Below are 20,000 nucleotides of genomic sequence, written 5' to 3'. Positions count from 1 at the left end.
GTGCCTGGTCCAGTCTTTGCCTCAGCCAGGCCCCTAACTGTGATAGTCACAGGGTGCAGAGGAGACAGGCATGAAGGTGAGGGGCTCTGAGGGGCAGGCACTCCTGGGGGCAGGAACAGAGACCCCAGGCTATGACAAGTCCCTGACTGCCCCACAGGCACCCTTCACCTGAGAACAGAGGCTGTCACTCCAGACTGGGCCCTCCCAGCTGTGGTGAACCCTGCCTTCTAGCACCTCAGCCCCTCCTCAGAGGCTGAGAAAACAGGGTGGTAGTGCCAGGCACCACAGCGTCCATGCCAAGAGCCAGGCCTGGGTAGACCCTTGACCCGTGGGGGTCTGAGTCCCTCCATCCCGGCCTGGCTCACAGCACAGATTCACACCGCCTCCCCCTGCTGTGCCCAGCAATGCAGGCTGAGTGGCCTGTTTCTGGTTACCTTACATGAACCGCTAATTGAAGTCTCATGTTCTTGGCGCCCAAACACTCAGAAATGACAGCTCTATCTCCAGCAGCTGGACTTCCCAAGGGGAGTCTGGAGTGGTGCACGGCAGGCTGGGATTAGGACCAGAAAGCATGCCTGCTACCCATGTGGGCAGGGTCCTTCAGGGACCTGGGGAAGGCAGGGGCCCTTGTGAGTCCTGGGGGCACCTCCTGAGCTTCCAGCCCCCGGCAGCCCTGAGGGATGTGCCTGGGGGTGTGGCAGAGCCAGGCTGGGTATGCACATCTGGGGGGCAGGCCTGTGCCCCTGCAGCCCATTCCTCCAAGGCTGGGTGCCCTTTCCCAGGGCCCAGAGTAGAAGGGGGAGGCAGCCCCGGGGGGAGGCCCCAGGCCCTGCTGGAACGCCTCTCCTGTGGGAGCCACAGTGCCACCGTGCCCGTGGCATGCATGCGCATTTGCACATGGACGTGCCTGTGCTGGCGCTGGCAGGCCCATCACAATGACAACACCTGTCCCTCCTCCTGGAAGGCCTCATGGAAAACCTGGGACTTGGCCGGGGGGGGGGGAGCTGGGCCCAGCACTTCTGGGGCCAGTTCCCACTTGAGCTGCTTGGAAGGAAAGATGCAACCTCCTTAAGAGCTATCTTGGCTTCACTGGCTTTGCTTATACTTCTCCTGGTGCCCTGGCCAGGAGAGGGGTTTGAGTGAGGGCAGTTGGACCCTGTCAGCCCCATGGGCCAGCCTGGGCAGTTGGCCCTGGGTGTGTGCACATGGGTGCCCACCAGCCTGCAGGCAATTCTCAAGGGAACATAGGCAGGGACACTCAAAATCTCGGGTATGTGCCAAGAGCAGAGGGCTTTTCAGAAGTGCCTGTGGTGCTGCACTGCAGGGCAGGGACCTTGTCTGGGCCCACAATGCCCGGGGTCAGGAGGCCTTACCCCAGGCTCAGCGAGCCCTAGGTGACTCCTGCTTGAAGCAGAGAAGCTTGTCGGTTCTTTCTTGCCCATCGGTCTCCTGCATGAGGCAGTGGCCCTGGCCTGAAGCCAGCACCCACCCCATCCCCCTGGTTGGTCCAGTGGTCACTTGGGCCTCCCTCCTTTCCCGTCCCCAGGGTGTGGAGCGCATCGACGAGCCCGGCCTGCGGAGCCTGCGCACGGCCCGGTGCCTGGAACCCGGCATGGTGCTCACTGTGGAGCCAGGCATTTACTTCATCGACCACCTCCTGGACGAGGCCCTTAAGGACCCAGCCCGCGCCTGCTTCTTTAACCCTGACATCCTGCAGCGCTTTCGCGGCTTTGGTGGGGTGAGTGCCAAGGGGCTCAGCATTCTTGTTCCCAGAATTACCCACCCACTACTCCACCTGCTCGTCCCCTCTTTGTCCCAAGAAGAAGTGATCTTAACCTCCTCATACTTGAGAAGGGCCTGGCCTGCCTTTCCCTAGTCTGTCACGGGCTAGAAAGATGCCTCACCCTCAACAGGAAGGACAGAGGTTCTGTAAGAGCCCTGCCCACTCCAAGGCTCCTATACACCTGCCAAGTGCGGGGGTGAGAGACAGCATGAAGAGGTGACATGAGCAGACAGCCCAAAGGGAGAAGCCTTCCTTTCGGTGCTGGTTCCCATCACAGGCAGCACTCAGCACTCCCCAGACAGTGCTCCTCCCCTCAGCAGTGGGGGCCAGGCTGGGCAGCCCTGTAACGAGTGTCTGCCTGCTGGCCCAACATAGGTCCGAATCGAGGAGGACGTTGCGGTGACCGACAGCGGCATGGAGCTGCTGACCTGTGTGCCCCGTACCGTGGAGGAAATCGAAGCGTGCATGGCAGGCTGTGACAAGGCCTTCGTCCCCTTCTCTGGCCCAAAGTAGAGCCAGCAGGAGTGCCAGGGTGACTGGGGGCCTGGCCTGCCGCCTCTCTTGACCAGGGTCAGCTGCTGAGCGCTGGCTGTCCAGCAGCGAGATGGCACCTGCAGTCCAGGCTTCAGGGTCTGGTCCTGCCACCCAGCGCCATTTCATGGGGCAGGGGAAGCTCTCCTTCATTAACCTTCTGTAAGATCACTGTGCTTAAATAATGACTTTGAAAGCGCTGATTGAAAATGATTATTCTTCTAGCAACTAAGATATGTCCTCCTCCCATTTGTATTCCTTTTCTCAGGAAAGATGCGTTCCCAGAGTTTTCTCTCAATAATTAATATGCAGAATGGAATTTGCAATAAAAATCTTCCTAAAATGGCCTCCTCCTTTCCTGTATCCCTCTGTGGGCTTAGGCATGGCTGGGGATCCCGAGATGCCAGTTCACCTCGTGTCAGGAAAAGCATTGACAGCACAGGTTTCAGCCTCAGATGGGCCTGGTGGGGCACAGGAGCCTGCTCTGAGCTCCCTGGGATTCCACTAGGTTCTGGCGTGTCCCCTTCCTTCACCTGCTGCAGGGCTTCCCAGGCCTAACAGGCATCCAATGGTCTATTGGAGCCCACTCTCCAGGGCTGGTGTCCAGGGAGTCTGTGTTCCACGGGCACCCTAGATGCTTCTGAGGGACAAGACTGAGAACCACCCACAGGCAAGGTGGCACGGGAGCACTGGGCCAAGCTTCACCCTGGGAGTTCCAGCACAGCAGAAGCTTGGCTGCAGGGAGAGACCACACAGCCTAGGCACTCGTGCCAGTCAGGCCAGCCAAGGTAGCCTCCGCCATGCCTTTCTTTGCACACATTAACAAGTAAACCAGTCAAGAGGCCTTTCTGACAGTGCCCTCAAACCTAGATTTCTGAAGGGGAGCAGAATTATGTATTACTGAGTGTCAATTTAGGAGCCGTTATTGAAAACTTGAGCCTTGCTGAGAGATACACTGCCCTTGATTTCCTTTTTACCTGGGACATCCTGGCAAAGCCACCACCTGTCTGAGAAACACTGGGCCCAAAGGCAGCATATGGTCAAGGTGACTTTCTCCTTTTTTTTTTTCCTAATATTTATTCCCCTCCACCCCCACCCCGTTGTCTGCTCTCTGTGTCCATTTGCTTTGTGTTGTTCTGTGTCTGCTTGCATTCTGGTCAGTGGCACCAGGAATCCGTGTCTCTTTTTGTTGTATCATCTTGCTGCATCAGCTGTGTGTGTGCGTGCTACTCCTGGGCAGGCTGCGCTTTCTTCACATGGGGTGGCTCTCCTTACGGGGCACACTTCTTGCGCGTGGGGCTCCCCTATGTGGGGGACACCCCTGCATGGCAGGGCACTCCTTGCGTACATCAGGACTGCACGTGGACCAGCTCACCACAAAGGTCAGGAGGCCCTAGGTTTGAACCCTGAACCTCCTATATGGTAGGCAGATGCTCTATCAGTATAGCCAAATCTGCTTCTCTCTCCTTCCATCTTGTCGACACCATTTGTCTTGTGGTTTTAGTTTGCCAAAGGGTTGCCAATGCAAAGAACCAGAAATGGGTTCGCTTTTATAATGGGGATTTATTTGGTATAAAAGCTTATATACCAAGGCAGTGAAATGTCCAAATCAAGGCACCAGAGGTACTTTCTCATCAAAGTCAGCTACTGTTGATCCTGTTGTCTGGCCTTGTGGCAAGGTAAGATGGCCACCGATCTCTGCTGAGGTCTCTGCTTTCCTGTCCAGAATCCGCTGTCTCCCAGAGCTCAGCAGTGGGCAACCAGACGTAAGGCTTGTCTTTTTCCAGGTGTCCGTCAGTCTCAGCTGCTCCACTTTCTCCCCAAATTCAGCCACAAGCTATCAGGCATATGGCTTATCTCTCCCTGAGCCTCAGTTCTTTGAGCCTTTTGGGCTCTTTCTCTCCTTGCAGCTCAGCTGTGGGCAAAACTGGAGTCCTCACTCTCACACTGCAGGATCAAATCCGGTGGTTTCCTTTCCCTGTGTGTGTCTCGTTTTTATCAGACCCAGCAAGAGGGTGGAGACTCAACCTGATTAATGCCTTACTGACAAACAGGAATGATTAGTTTTTTTTAAGGATTTCATAAAAGAACTTCAAACAATCACACCTCCGTAAGGGCAAACCCGCTGACCACTTTCCCCTCGGAAGCAATGAGCACCATCAAGGGCCCGGCTGAGCCTGGTCCCTGCCAATAGCAGGATGAGAATCTCCACCCCTACTTCTGCTTGTCCAGCCCCCATCCCTGGAGTCAGCACTTAGAAGTCTGTGCCCCAAGCCGGGGTTTGCTTCTCCCAGCACTCACAGCCAAGAGTTGCCAAGCTGAGGTGAAAAGCAATAAAGAAAGGATGGCAAAATATCTGAGACTGTGATGGGGCAGAAAAACTGTAGCCTAAAGAGATTTAGAAAGTCACTGAAAAGTTTAATGCAAAATGATTTCTTCCTATGAAAATAACAGAACTTTTAATGTGGCCACATCAAAATAAAAGAGCCCATCTCAGTTTCAACTCACCATGTATCTTAGTTGCTTCTTAGCTTTAGAACATTTATGTTTTTGAGGTTTTTGGCTGGTGCAGAGATCCACTTTCTTAAGTTAGCCCACTGGAACACTGAGCAGTTGGAGTAAAGATTTTGTCTTTCTGAGGGTCAGGACAGTTTAAGCATTCAGCTGTACCTGAGATAGGTATTTTCTGTTATAGAGGGTTTCAGTCCCTCCACTCCAGGGATAAAAGCAATCAAAGTTGAAATGGATGGTTTAGTTCAAGTAATTAAAAAAAAAAACAAAAAACCAGCCAAGTTATCACTTCCATCCTTGATTTCTTTTCAGACATTTCATACCCAAGCTGCACATGCCACACAAACATTTCCTCTGATTTTCAAAGTGAACACACACACACACACACACACACACACATAAAACAGCAAGGAGAAGCTCATTCTCAGTAACTAAACACTCACTGTCCAAGAGGGTTGGGAACATGGATGTGATTCTGGTTTAACACAGGTCAGTAGGTCAAAGGGCATTCTTTGAAAGCACAGGTCTGTCTCCTGAGGAAGTTGCAAAGCTTCAGAGATACATTAGAGACCTTTCCAGAAAGCTGGAACAGCTAGCTGAAATCCTTCTCCAAACCCTGGAAGGGTCTAGCTATTCACTTTGAACATCTACCATGTGCCAGAGCAGTGTAAAAATAAACTCTGCAGCCTGCAGACATCAAAGAGAGGCTTCCCCTTAAACAAACATGCATAAATATATCATCTCAAATCTTGCAAAGTGCCATGAAGAAAAGAACAAGACTTGACCTTGTGTAGAAAGTCAGGGGGCTGAGATAGGACTGGTTGTAAGGGAGAAGCAAGAGGAGATAAAGCCTGCCAGACGCAAAGAATTGCCCCAAACTCTTGGAATAAAAAGAGCTTGGAAAAGCCCTGTGGCCAAAGCAAAGGGATGTAAGAGTGAGGCTGGAAGGAAAGAAAGTTGGCAAGATCCAATGGACCCATATCCCAAGGAGTTTGGGTTTAACCCTGCATGCAACAAAGCAACAGGCACTGCACAGCACATAATGAGTAGAGGCACCCACCAGATCCAGGAAAAGGAGGGTGGCTCTGCATAGGATGAGACAGGTATAAAGCTGACAGGTATGAAAAAGGACATAGAATTAGAAGGTGGTAATGTGGAAAGGCATCTGATCCTAATAGCTGCCTTGGAGAGAACGAGAAGACTTGGGTATCTGGGCTGCAAAAAGGACTTGGACTAAAGCTGCCTCCTTGACAACTCCATTCTTTCCAACCCCATTTCTCTAGACATCTCTAAATAATTTTCAGGCCCAGGGCTCTGTGAGGAGTTGGGATGTTGCAGTAAAATAATATCTAGGGGATGGTGTTCTCTGAATGTATGTGTAAAATGCTACTTACAGAGGCAGTGAAAGAGCAATAGGTCTAAAAGTGCTTTTATTCAAAGCGCTGCCACCTTCACAAAGAAATAATTCCTATATAAAATTCCCAAGGGCCAGTTACTGGATTCTAAATTACAACTAATTTCATAAAAATGAAACAACACATACTACCCATAGAAATTATCATACTACAATTTTCATTAAAGGCAACAAGTAGAAATTTATTTCCCAAGATGAGAAAATAATTGAAGAATTATAAAAGTATCTGAATGGCATTTTTTTCTTGAAGCATTCAGCTCCCAATAAGCTTCTTAGACTCACAATACTTGGAATTCAGCAAATTCATCTCTACAGACTATCAATGGCATTACGTAAATGAAAACATGATGAAAACCCACTGTAAGTTTGTATCATTAGGGGGAAGGTTCTACTTTACATTCATGATATCTACCTTAACACCTAAGAAATCCCTACCACACTGTAAATTGAAACCATACAATCTGAGACACCAAGTGTCTAAGCAGGAACACAGTACTGCTTTCCCTACTCTGATATCCATTCTCAGATTAGACCAAGTGACTAAAAACCATTTTCCAATCCACTAAGGGAAATCTGGAATTGGACCTCTGCTTGTTTCCCACACCCTGGGCTAGGAACACAAAAGACAGCAAGACATTGGATCTGTTCCTGAGAGCCATATGACATCTCAACTGTTTTCTTGGCATCTAACATGAAGAAACCCACAATGAAATACAGTCATTATCCCAAGTGGTTTGGTTTTTATTTTTTTTTATTTCAAATTCATTGAAAGAAATAAAATTTTATTTAAAAAAATAGAGTAATCTCACACACTGAGGAAAGCTAGGAACAAAAAGAACAAGTTAGCACTTTTTCCTGAGAAGCAGATCTAATAGCTACAGAATGAATTTTCTTCTTCCTAGCTTTTATCAAATAGTAAAACAACTTTCCCTATTTCTAAAGCATTAGAAAGCACAGAGTGATAAATGGGTTGTTCAGGTACTAGTCAAGCCCTCTAATGGGGATTAAGAAACACATCAAAACTGCTTTTAATATTAACTATTGCACACATTTCTAAATGTAAATTTGAGAATTTCATACTCATGACCTGAATTTCAAAAATCTGGTCATGTTTTAGTAAAATCTTATTATTTCTAACTAAGAACACCCACATAACTGCATTTTCAGTTATGCATTATAACTGAAAGGAGCCAGACAGCAGGATGAGCTGCTCTGATCTCACCATCTGCAGTCAAACCAATCAAAAAGCACCAATCTCAGGAGACTCTAATACAACTACAAATTTATATCAAAGCCTCATTCCTAAACGAATGAAACTGCCCTCAAAGGCAGATCCACTCTTACTGATTCATAGATAATGCACATTATAAAAGTTATAAAAGTCACTTTACAATTCCCAAAGCTCTAAACTTACTCACTGGTTTCCCTTGAGTTTATACTGATTAACCTACCAAACTAAAAACTTTCGTTCCCAACCTGTTCAGTTAGTTAGGATAATAGCTAACATTTTTGTCTATGGAAAATGTAACATTGCTTATGCTAAGGTTTTGGTTTACATAGGTAACGGGAAAGCTTGAATCAATTTTTCCAAAAAGTTCAATCTTAAGTTTTTATATGAAATATTGAGTACACGTCCCTGCCAGTTTCTTTAAACCTTCATTTTTAAGACAGTTGAGTCAATTCATATCATTGGTAACCATAAATTCCATAAGGATCTCAATTCCCAATGGTTTTTAGTAAACAAGAGATTAAAATGTCTGTAACACCTACAATATAGTTGCTTAAGAACTCAAGTGACCTAACTGCATCTCCAATTAGGTTTATTATATAACATCAATGAGCTATTAAAGATTCAGTAGGATTCTGTGGGTTTGTCCTAGTTAAATTACTCAAACGTCATCAACCTTTAAAGTAGATCGCTACTCTGACCAAAATAAACTGGTATTGGAGCCTAACAGAAACCCCCATTCCGTTTCCTGACTCTACTGGGAATTACCCTTCCGGACAGCATCCCTTATGGGACAACACTGGGTTCCAGTCTTACAGTCAGAAGGGGCTCTGGGCCCTCATAATGGCTTTGCTAAATTACAGGAAACGGCCAGGTTAGGTTAGGTTGTCTTCTGCCTAAAACAGTGCAGTCAGCACTCTACCACCAAACCAAGGTTGCAACTTGAGTTACACTAAGTTACAATCTGGTTACAGTGCCCCAAGTCCTGGTATGCACAGCAATGTGGCCAAAAATCACCATATGCAAATGAGATACCCTAGGAACACAAACATTTTAACCAGATTAAAGTTAGTCTCTCATCACTAGACCAGGCACACACACACCAAAAATATAAAAGAGCCAACAAATGTGAGCTAGAACCACGCTTAAAAAACAACAGAACACATACAGTGATTAACAAGGACAATCAAAACCACCAATATTGATATAAACTAGACTCTAGAGATTCTTTTGTGATTGGCATTTTTTGATTCTCAACGAAAATGTTAATATCCTGAGTTTTATCAGTACTTTCTTTCTTAAATAATGGATGGGACATAAAAGCATACTAGTGGAAAAATAGAAGCAGTGTTACAAAAAGCCTGGAAGAACAGCCACTAGAAAAAGAAAAGTCACAATAACAATATAAAAAGATGTATTTAAGTAAAATAAATTAAAGGTTAAAACCTTACATTTTCAAGTTTTTTTTACACTTATTTTGGGAGATGGCATGGAGTTAATGATACATTTTTTAAATAATCAGTTGGTTAAAATCAAATACCAAAATCATCCTTCACAAAAAAAATGCTTGCCTTTAGAAATCATGACCCCATGACAAATATTTTGAAAACAGTAGAAACTACACTGAATTAATATTCCAAACCCTAATTTGCAGCTGATCTAGTTAAACTGTTAAGATGTTTTGTTTACTGACTTGGCTGCAAAATGGTATTTGAAAAAAAAAAATGCTTACTTTACCAACAACTGCAGAAACTAAAATTTTGGTAGGTGAGTTTATCTAAACTACAGAGATTTTTTTCAGGAAACAAAATAATGCCAATCCAATAGCCAAAGGTACCCCAAAAGTACAATTCTAACAGGCTACACTTTTATAAAAACAAAAAACAAAATCTGTTTCCTAAATGTTATTTTTATGTTTAAGTCAACTGGCTCCATATGCCTTTAAAATGCAATGGGATTTCTTTTCTTAACCTGGCATCACTATTAAAATTCAACTTGTACTTGTTGGGGAAGAACAGTAGGCATTAAGCTAAAATAGGGCTTATGTTACATATAAAGATCACTGCAAATTACAAAGTGATTGGTTTCTACCACCCTAAGGCTTTTTAATACACAGTTTAGAAAAAAAATCACAACTATATTAATATGGATAGCATTCAACTTTTCTTAATCCAATTAGAATGGTTAATCCAATTAGCCATTCCCATTAAAAAACCAGGAACCTTCTGCACAACCTGCCAGTTCCCCATTCCTTTTGTCCACCTACAAAGAAGCATTTCTTGGGAAGTCAAGATTTATCAAGAATATCAAGGTCCAAGATATTTCGTTTTACCTTTTACCAATATACCTCACAAATTTGTATTTTTTGGTTACCCCCCCCAAAAAAATCTGTATCATTTAAAACTAAATATTCAAATTACATGGCTAACATTTTTAGCTAATCAACTCTTCAGTGCTGATCCTAGAAAACAACCTTGAATGGATCTTTGAATAATGGAACAAGACAAAGTTCAGTCACTGAGGAGGTGGTGTAAGAGGTCACACCTTTAACGTTCAAGCCACAAGTTGTGAAGTTTGGAAAGGGTGATGAGGTCTACTGTCCTGCATTATCAGAATTTGTTGTGTTTTCAGTGCTAATGGGCTGCACGTTGTCTGCAAGGTTGTGTGCATGCTCAAGAAACAAATCTTTAAGTACACTTAATTCCTTTGTCAGCAATTTAATTTTTGCTTCCAACCGTTCATTCTCTTCTTTCAGCTGATTCACTTTCTGCAGCGTATCCTGTGCTTTCTGCTTGCTTTTCAACCGGCTCTTTTTCACAGCCATGTTGTTTCTCTCTCTGCGTTGCCGATATTCGTCACTGTTTCGATCCATAGGTGAACTCTTTTTGCTCTGCTTACTTGGAGGCACAGCTTTGCCTCCTCCGCCAGGGCCAGCAGGCACCAGCTGAGGAACCTGCTGTAAGCCACTGGCATGTGCCTGAGTATGAATAACACTTATTCCATTCACTCCCGGAGTACTGGTCTGCGGTGATATCTTGCTCATTTGGGCACTCTCCCTTGCCAACACAGAACAGGCAGAAATGAGAGCAAGGTGATCAAGGGTTTCCACGCTAATCTGCCAAGAAATCTTCACATGTACCTAGTTAAAAAATAAATTACATTCAAGTATTTGAAATGACAGGCTCAAAGGGGATTAAACTTGCATGTACTTAATAGCGTGCTACCATGAATTGATTATGCTGCGAAAAGTCTAGAGTAACTGCCAACTCTTTCAGTGTTTCAGAAGTCTAAATCATTTAATTTAGGAAGATAAGTTAGTATAGATGAACCATAAGGACAAAATTCAGCCCACCTGAATCCCTGAGGGGACTACCCATCTGTGATTGTTATCAAGAATGGAAAGGAAAACAAAAGAATACCACTAATTAGGTAGCACATATGAACTAATAGGACTGGATATTCTGCCAGAGAGAAACTGGAGATGTCTGGGTTACACATGGAAAAGCTGAGTTCAATTAAGGTAAAAGAGACCTGCAATGAAAGAGAAAAAAGCATCAATTTTTGGTTCAAAGTCAAAATAGAATGCTGGAGAGCCCCAAGACTAAAATTCATCAGGAATGTTGTGCTGTACTAGCTGCATATCCCTTGTTCCAAAATGCAAGGAGTTAGTTATCAGGGACTTTCCTCCCAAAGCTTATCTTTATAGGATATTTTGAAAGGTGTTTTGGTTTTGTCTTGTTTTTATTTCTTTTAATGACTTCAAAGGATACTAAATTACAGAGACTGAATTACTTTCTAGAATCACAGATTTGAGACACCCAATTTGCCCTTGATATAATTAATAAAACATCTAAACACACTCCACCTGAAACCACAAGGAAAGAAACCAAACTCTAAATGATGTAGCCAATAAAGTGCAAGAACTGGGACTCAGGATGGACAAAGGGACTGCACAGATGCAGTGTTTGCACCCACTTCACACTGCTGAATGAGCTCAAAGGAAACCCTGATTCTAAAGCATTACTCTGGTAACTATAGTAACAGAGAAATGAGGTCACAGTTTCATAAACTAGTCATATTTGGATTACTATAAAAACAACTAAATTCCAACACTATCCTCAAGAAGCATAAAAAGCACACTATCCAATTATCATCAGATGATTTCAAGCCAAACTGACTAAAGTGAGTGAACCTGTCCACCGAGAAGTCACAGCATTCTGGAAATTTAGAAAGCAGTGTTCCGGATCATAAAACGATCCTCTTCTCTTTTCATAAAACATCTAAAACTACATCAGTGGAAAAACCCTGAAGTCAGAATTATGAAATGCCCCAAATGATCACATCGTACAGTTCTTAAGAAAGAAAAGAAAGGTCAGTTAGTAAATACCAGGAGCTTCACCCAAACCTTTGGCCAGGCGTTTCAGTATAAACACTGATTAGAGGCCTTTTTTTTTTTAATCTTTGCTTTAAAAAATACACATATCATTATTTTCCATAGTTTTAAAAGACACACTGCCACCCCTGAGCTGTGGGTCATCTGTTCTCACTCTAGTTCTAAGATGAGAGAAACGTTCCTTTCAAACCATGCCGGATATCTAGCCCAAGTCTCTCCTCAGTAATGGATATTTCACCATTTCCCTTGATAATTTACTATGTTGCCTAATTTCTCCTCCAGTAAAAAGCAGCTGTTGAATTCATTTCAGCCACCTTTACAGCCACCTAATACCACTGCTTATCTATTAGGTACACATATTTACTCAAGTTTTAAGAATTTTAACACTCTCCTGATCATTTTAACAATCAGAAGCATGTTCACGTTTTTATTGACTATAATTTTAGTCTTTGAAGGTCATCTCTTTAGTCAACTTGGCCAAGCTCAGAGATAACAATGATCCAAGAAGCACAGATCACGGGCCAGGTCAGTTCTTGTGGCTCTGGCTCTCCATTTCACTCTGGGCATATCCCTTCCCTTCTGTGGGCCTCAGTTTTCCCATCAACAAATGAGGGATGTGGAATAGTTAAGATGCCTTCTGTTGTGACACCACACCATGAATTTCACTCACTAAAAATTCTTATTCATTACAGGCTCTACATTCATGATATTAAGGCCTGTTTTTGTTCCCAAATATAAAGGAATAGGGAAGGGCTCTGTTACCTCAGCCTGACTCATCTTGAACAGGTATTAGGCTGAACATAGCAGGCAAGCTTTCAAAGTGAGTCCCTTGGCTTGGGGGGAGGGAAAAAGTACTCAATTGAACTACAAACTGTTTGTTGTTTTTTTTAATGTAAGAAATAGAAATTGAGAGATAATAAAAGAAGTCCAAGGATTAAAAAAAAAAACAGGTTCTTTAACACAGACAAGCCAAGAAAGAAGGAAGTAGTTCATAAAAGTGTTCATCCATGAATGAAAATGGTGAAGGAAAATGGACCAAGGGAATCAAAGAGCAAACTAGTCTACAAGACTTAACTCCAAACAGATCATCCATTTTCTTTTTACAATGAGCAAAAGAGCTGCCTCCAAAGTACCCCTTTTATGGTTTACATGATCATTTCACAAATTTTGAGTACCTACAATGGATAAAAAATTAAATTTATTTCAAATCTGGATACCCAGCCCTACATGAAAGATCAAAGTCTAACTCCTATGTGGACAAATGCCATTCCAAAGTCCAGTCTACAGGAAAACAGGGTGGTGCCTTGTTCCTTGCATGTGAATCATTCAAATAGGAAGCAGCAGGCCAGGTGAAGAGCCCCTGGATCAGCAGCAACACCTGGGAATTTGTTAGAAACAAACTCCCCAGCTGCCCCAGAACTTTAAATTCAAGTTCAAGGGACAGGACCCAGAAATCTTGTTTTAACAGTACCCCAAAGTGATTCTGATGACACTAAAATTTGAGAGCCACTGCTGTAGATTAATAATGGATCCTAAAAATGTTGGACTGAGTGGAAACTTATTTTTTTATTCAAATTTCTTAAATTCAACTAATGCTCATTCAAATCAGTAACAACTCAGAATATCAAAATAAAACAAAATCAAATTTTCCTAAGTTTCACAACCCTTTTGTCCCTTCTTTTCCACGTATCTATAATAACCAGTTGTTCCTTCCACTCACCCCACTGTTTCCTCAGTGACAGTCTATACTCTAACATATTCAGATGTTTCTTCCAGCTCAAAATCGGTTCAATCATTGGGTACAGACAATTCTACCCAAAACAAAAAACAAAAAAACAAAAAAACCTCACATCCACCATTCCTCTTTCAGTCCCAATGCTACAGAAATTACCCCAGGCTGACATAATTTCCCAGGGGCACTATGGTTCCTCCGGTTTAGCAACCTTCCCTTCAACCCATAACCAGCGTCATCTAACTCTCCTGCTGAAAATTCTTCTGTGGCACCTGCCTCCAGATCAAAGCTAAGACTCTAACCCTCTCTCCAGCCCAAGCTCCCTCATCCTTCACACCTCAACATTACTGAACCCCTATCAGTTCCCTAAATGGTCTGTGCTTTCTCTTTTCTTTGTTTCTGTTCATACTGTTCTCCCAGTTTCTTGGTCAACCCCCAGCTCTCTGCTGTCTCCCTGGAGACTCGGCTCTAGGCAGGACTGGGTCTGTTATCCTCACACACCCAACCTTTCAGGTAGGGCGTGGCATATGGTGGTGTTCAAAAAATATTTGTGGAATACAGGTTCAAAAGACATTTTTTCTTATAAATGTACATAAAAAAATGAGACTCTAGCATTAAAATCTTTTAAAACCACCACAGTTAAGTCAATCTTAATGGTTGTACTATCTGAAGTTCTTGTCTTTCTTAAACACATAGAGGAAAACTGAATTAGGAGTTCCATTTGCTACTTTTAGTCATCAGTCTATACAGTGACCACCATTCTTGTCTGGTCTTTGCTTGATTTTAGCTGAGAATCTATATTTTCTATTTAGCCCATTTATGCATCCCAAATAACCTCAAGTTCTTAGACATGCATTGCCTGGGTTTAACAACTCTATACTTGAAATGGTAAATCTAGGAAAGCAGACAAAGTCAGAGATACCCCAAAGATACTATTTCATCGTCACTGCTTGCTTCCAAAAGCAGGGATCTAAGAAGGAGGGCACATGCTTCAGGAATATGTAAGGGATCTCTTAAATAAAGATGAGAAGTATCTTTCTTTTTGCATGTCATCTTTTTAAAAATGTTTTACTTTTGGTGTGCTTTGCAACATACTTAACAAATACTGTTTGTAAATATACACCTACTATGTGCTCATGCTCAATTTTTTTTTAACTGATAGGGTTAGGAAGCCATAAAGGTGGGAGACCAATGTATCAACCAGTACAAGAACCCAAGGTGGCACCCCCCCCCTAGACTACCAACTAAACCTGGTTCTGAGGCTACTTGTATTTACCATTACTGTGACCAGGTGAGGAAATCTTAGATAAGCGTAAATTCAGCCCCATGAGGTCCTATTTGTCTTTACCAGGGACTCACCGTGTGCTGTTTAATTCCCCAGGGCTGAACCACCTCTCCAAGATCAGAAAGCCTTGCTGACAGTCATGATGTACTCCTGAAAATTTAAAAAATCTTCTGAAAAAATGTTTTCTTTCCACCTATTTTTTTTTTAGGCAGGTGTTAAAATAATTGAACCAGCCAGGCATGTCCACCAGAAGCAGGAATAAAGAAATAGAAAAATTCTTCAGCTCATTAACATCCTATAATTAGCTTTGTTTACATTTTTCCAGAAAAAGAGACTCAACTTTAAGAATAGCTTATCCCAAAGGATCTTAATTTTTAAATACCAAGAACTTCAGAATGCAAATTTTCTTTGAAAAACAAGCCCCTAAATCACTGTGTGTGTGTGTGTTTGTGTATTTTTAAGAGGTACTAAGGATTGAACCCTAGGACCCTGTACATGGGAAGCAGGCGCTCAACCACCAAGCTACATCCGCTCCCCTGATTCATAATATTTCTCTGTAAGTCACACGTCCTGTTTGAACTAAAGGACCAAACAATCTATTCAAATCAGGATGCAAGTGAGTGTAGACTCAAAGACAGAACTGCCAATTTTTGCACAACCCACAAATGTTAAAAAACACCTTTCTAAAATGACACATTTTATGATGCGATTACATTCTAAACCTCAAAAGGAAAAATCAAACACGTAAAAAGAGCAGAAACATACAAGCTTACTTGATGTTCCCCTCAAGCAAGCATTTCCATCCTCTCCATCTCTGGACATCTCGGCTAACCATTTTTCTTACTGTGCTCCCTCTTTCCCACCAGGCTAACAAGTGCTTCATTTTCTTGTCCTCCTCTTCTCTATTCAACTCGTGGCTGCTGCATGTTCATCTAACCTACGTTCATCAGTGAACTGTGGGATATTCAAATGGTAGCTCCCTAAGTAAGCAAAACATTGCTTCTGTAAAGTTACGTATTTCAAAGTGAGCTGCTTTCCCCGACCACTTTTATCGCCCTATCATCTGAACAGAAATCTCGACTGCCGTAGAAAGAGCAGTTTTAAAGGGGCAGGAAATAACCTCAGCGGCATTCAAGCAAGATACGGTCCAGTTTCGGCTCTTCTGTAAACACCCTTGATCCCTAGGGGCCAATAAGAGCCCCGGGTTTGTTATAACTGCACGCTTCACAGTGGGCCGGGTCTTGGAGGGGGCAAGCCTCGCCTTCCACCCCGGCCGCGGGCCCGGCAGGCAGCTAGGGGCGCCCGGGGAGCGGGCGGGCGGGGGTCGGCGGGCGGCGCTGGGCCGAGGCCAGGGATGAGCTCAGTACCCCCGCCGGGTGTTGCCGGCAGGTTGCATCAGACGCCGCGCAGGGCCTGCCCGGCCAGCCTGCCGCTTCGGGACGGGCCGAGTCTACTCGGGCCGGGCCAGTGTCCACGCGAGCAGCCGGCTCCGCCGCGGCCTCCCCCTATTCCCTCGGCCCGCCCGCGGCCTCCTTACCTGCGCCTCCGGCCCGTCCGCCCCCCGGCGGCCTCCGCTGCGAGCGGCCCCGCGCAGCGCGGCCCAACCCGACCCTGGCCTCGCAGCCCGCGCGTCAGCGAGGAGGAGCGACGGTTACGAAACCCGCAGCCTCCGCCCGCCCCGCCGCCTCGGCCACCGGCTTCCCCTCCCCGCCGGCTCCGCGCGCGCCTCCGCCGCCGCCACAGCCAATGGGCGTGCGGGTCTGCGGGCGGCGCTCCCGCCCCCTCGCGACGGGCAGCGCCGCCAGCCAGTCGTGGCGGCCTGCTGGCGGGGGAGGCGGGCACGTGGCGGAGGCGTTGGCCCCGGAACCGCCGGCGCAGTGGGCGTGGCGCTGCGGGCCCTGGAGGGGACTCCCGAGCGGCGCGCTGCTCCCAGGCCGGCGCACGGCGACGGCGGCCGCGTGCGGGGGAAGGATGTGTTAGAGGCGGCGGCGTTGAAGACCCAGGGCCTTCTGAAGGCCTCACCTTTCCTCGGGTGCTCCCACACGGAGTTTGCTGCGGTGGTGTTTTCAAGTCCCTGATTTGTGTTTGGGTTTCACCACGGCCTCTGGGGACTTCTCGGCGTCTGTCTCTGAGAGTTTCCCGGTCGCCCCACAAACTCGTCCCCCGGGACACGGGGCTCCCAACACCTCCCCCGCCGCCGGGCCTGCGCCCCAGTGATGGGTTCTAAGGGAAGTCCTGGGTCTTAAGGCAACTGCAAACTCTCTTTAAAGAACGAGTGAGACATTTTGCAGGATAGGATTATTATTTTCAAATCGTGACAACAGACCGTGGTTCTTTTTTTACGGTCAAGTGAATTGATTTTCCACAACCGAGCCCCATTGGTGCCTTCCAGGTGAACAGATTGAGAGATGGGCGCTCTAAAAATGGATAGCCATCCAGTGTGATTTATCTAAAATAAGTCGCAGCAGGATCCGAAAGCGTTTTAAAACCAGGAAGCAGCGCTCTGGGTGGAGGACAGAGCCCGCCTGATGGGTTTGATTGCTTCCTCTTTAGTAATCTTTATCTTTCAAAAATAAAAGCCTTTGAAAGAGGAAACGTTTCTTCATCAAACAGGCCATGGGACCTGCTCTCCCGGTGAAATTGTTTCGAGGAATCACTAAAGGGATGATAAAACCCTTGCAATCAGTCAATCAATCAAAAAGACCCGCAGCTAAAAGTGAGCAGTAAGCACGTTGGTAGAATAATATCTCATCAAAACCAGTATGCTGCTTTCACTCTGGCCTTCAGTGTTCTAGTTGAAATTTCCTTGATGAAGATTTTAGCACCCCAAAAATCAGTATATTTTGTTGCTCACAAAATCATGGCTTTACCCTGACCGTTAGTCACTTTTTAAAAAAATTGTATAAGTCTATTCATTTACCTGGTTTGCTAAGCACTTTGTCAAGCTGCTACAGCCTTCCTTGTGTTGTGTCAGGGCAGGCCTTCCACACCTAACAGGTCTAGCCTATGCCAAGGAGACCAAGGTATTTAGTTCCTCTTCAGGGGTAGCAGGTTGTCCTTCTTTCTTCCCTGCAAGGCTATAAATATTTATGTGGTACCATATATGTGTTAAGTGTGGGCTAAGTGCTGAGAATTCAGCAATAACCAAGTTAACAGTCCTGAACGAGACACAGTCCCTGGTCACACGCATACATTTCTAAGCCCCAAGGAGACATTCAGTAATTAAACAATTTTTTAATCACCATTTTCATGTAAGAAGTACAAGATGCTATGGGAAGTGACAAGAAGGGAATCAGTTCTGGTCTGATGCATCAGAAAGGCCTGAATGATAAGTCAGCTCCACAGCGCTAATGAAATGGATATGCCAGGCAAAGGGAATGGCATGTTCAAAGGTCCTGTGATGGGAGAAATGTAAGGCCAAAGAGGCTGAAACAGAGACCCAGCGGAGACTGGAGAGATAGGCAGGGCCTTGTAGGTTCTGATTGTTTCCATGATAGAGAGAAGGGAAGCCTGGGGAAGATGTGTTTCACCATAAGGAAAGAAGGAGAACCTGGTGACAGCTCTGGGTTGAGGAGATCCACCATGTTTCTTTCTTGCAAATCACAGGGAACCAAGCAGTCATAATAAAGGGAAAATTTCCTGCACAGATCTCTGCCTCACTGATACTAGATACATAGTCTACAAATCTAAAGAATATATTAATAAGTATCACATTTAAAATCCCCTCCAAATTTAAGAGTGTCTACAGCTGCAAGCAGAATTGCATCCATCAGCCATGTGGGATCTAAGCCTCCTCTCGACTTCAAGGTGGAGTGGACATCACCATCCCAGGGTCCACAGGATGGAGGAATAAAATATAGATTAGAGTGTACTTACTGGTATTCTACTATAGAACTATTGTGACTCTAGCAATGGTAAAAATCGTATTATTGATGTGGAGACCATGGCCACAGGAGTTACTGAGGGCAGGGAGAGGGAAGAAGAGGTGTGATGTGGGGGCATTTTCGGGACTTGGAGCTGTCCTGAATGATATTGCAGGAACAGATGCAGGACGTTATATATCCTGCCATAACCCACTGAATGTACTGGGGGAAAGTGTAAAACTACAATGTAAACTATTATCCATGTGGTGAAGCCGTGCTCCAAAATGTATTCACCAAATGCAATGACTGTGCCACATGATGGAAGAGGTTGTTGATGTGGGAGGTGTGGCAGGGGGTGGGGGGTGGGTATATGGGAACCTCTTATATTTTTAATGTAACATTTTTTGTGATCTATATATCCTTTAGAAAAAGACAAAAAGAAAAAAGAAAAGAAAATCCCCTCCAAAGGGCTTAGGAAATAGGATGTCCTGTTAGTTGAATATTCTAGTTACCTGGCAGATACTGGGAGGTATGGACTCTCACATCAGTCTGTTCTGCCCATGGCTTAACCTCTTCCTGGTTGTGTGCTTCAGAAAAGTTACTTAACCTCTCTGTTACCTGTAAATGGGAAGAACAGTATCTACCTAATAAGTTTACTGTGAGGACTAAAGGAATGTATGTTAGGCTCTAAGAACAGTGCTTGGTATTAAATACATGGTAGGAGCCCAAAAGTATTAACCATTATGCTAATGGACATACATAAATTATAAACAAATTATAGTCACAGAATTATGATAGACCAAAATACATTTCAAAATGATCACACTGTGCTTAACATTGTTTTGAAGATTTAGAAGATACTAAATCAAACAGTATTTGAGGTGTCAATGCTGGCCCTATAGTATATCTCAAAAGGTGATTTTTTTTTAAGTTCCCTTAGTTACTACAACTTAACTTGTCATTTCAGTTGTTTCCATAAAGTGGAGAAAAATTTAATAAGTGAAATTTCTTGTTTGGAAGTCAGATCGATAGAAGTTTACTGTGAAAACTGAAATAAATCAATGTGTATTTGTAAAGTTTTTAAAAATTAATTTACTAAATTAGCTACCTTTGACAAGTGATCTGGACCATTTCATATTTTGATATCTGGGATAATGTCTGTCAGATAATTGAGTCTTGGTAGCTGTTTATTATGGTATACTAGCCATAATATGACAAGAATTAGTAACCATTGTGCACTGGTTAGGGCTCTTTTGATTA

The 20,000-nt window shown here is 44.5% G+C and overlaps 1 protein-coding gene and 1 non-coding gene across 2 annotated transcripts in view; one reads left to right on the top strand and one right to left on the bottom strand.

Moving 5' to 3' along the window:
* Window positions 1-2,661, top strand: part of PEPD (peptidase D) — a 116,427-nt gene extending 113,766 nt beyond the window's left edge. Inside the window, exons 14-15 of the mRNA XM_058280121.2 lie at window positions 1,547-1,738; window positions 2,159-2,661. Coding sequence (XP_058136104.1) covers window positions 1,547-1,738; window positions 2,159-2,296 — 330 coding nt within the window. The 3' untranslated portion in view covers window positions 2,297-2,661. The remainder of the gene's footprint in view (window positions 1-1,546; window positions 1,739-2,158) is intronic.
* Window positions 2,662-10,539: 7,878 nt separating this feature from the next.
* On the bottom strand, window positions 10,540-16,510 carry LOC101413755 (CCAAT enhancer binding protein gamma). Its single transcript, XR_009181575.2, has 3 exons — window positions 16,415-16,510; window positions 14,952-15,027; window positions 10,540-10,606 (listed from the first exon to the last, which is right to left on the bottom strand). It is a non-coding gene; the product is annotated as a CCAAT enhancer binding protein gamma (transcript).
* Window positions 16,511-20,000: the final 3,490 nt, after the last annotated feature.

Source organism: Dasypus novemcinctus, chromosome 18 (assembly GCF_030445035.2).
Source record: "Dasypus novemcinctus isolate mDasNov1 chromosome 18, mDasNov1.1.hap2, whole genome shotgun sequence".
NCBI classification, from domain to species: Eukaryota; Metazoa; Chordata; class Mammalia; order Cingulata; family Dasypodidae; genus Dasypus; species Dasypus novemcinctus.
This window is presented reverse-complemented; position numbering and strand designations above follow the sequence as displayed.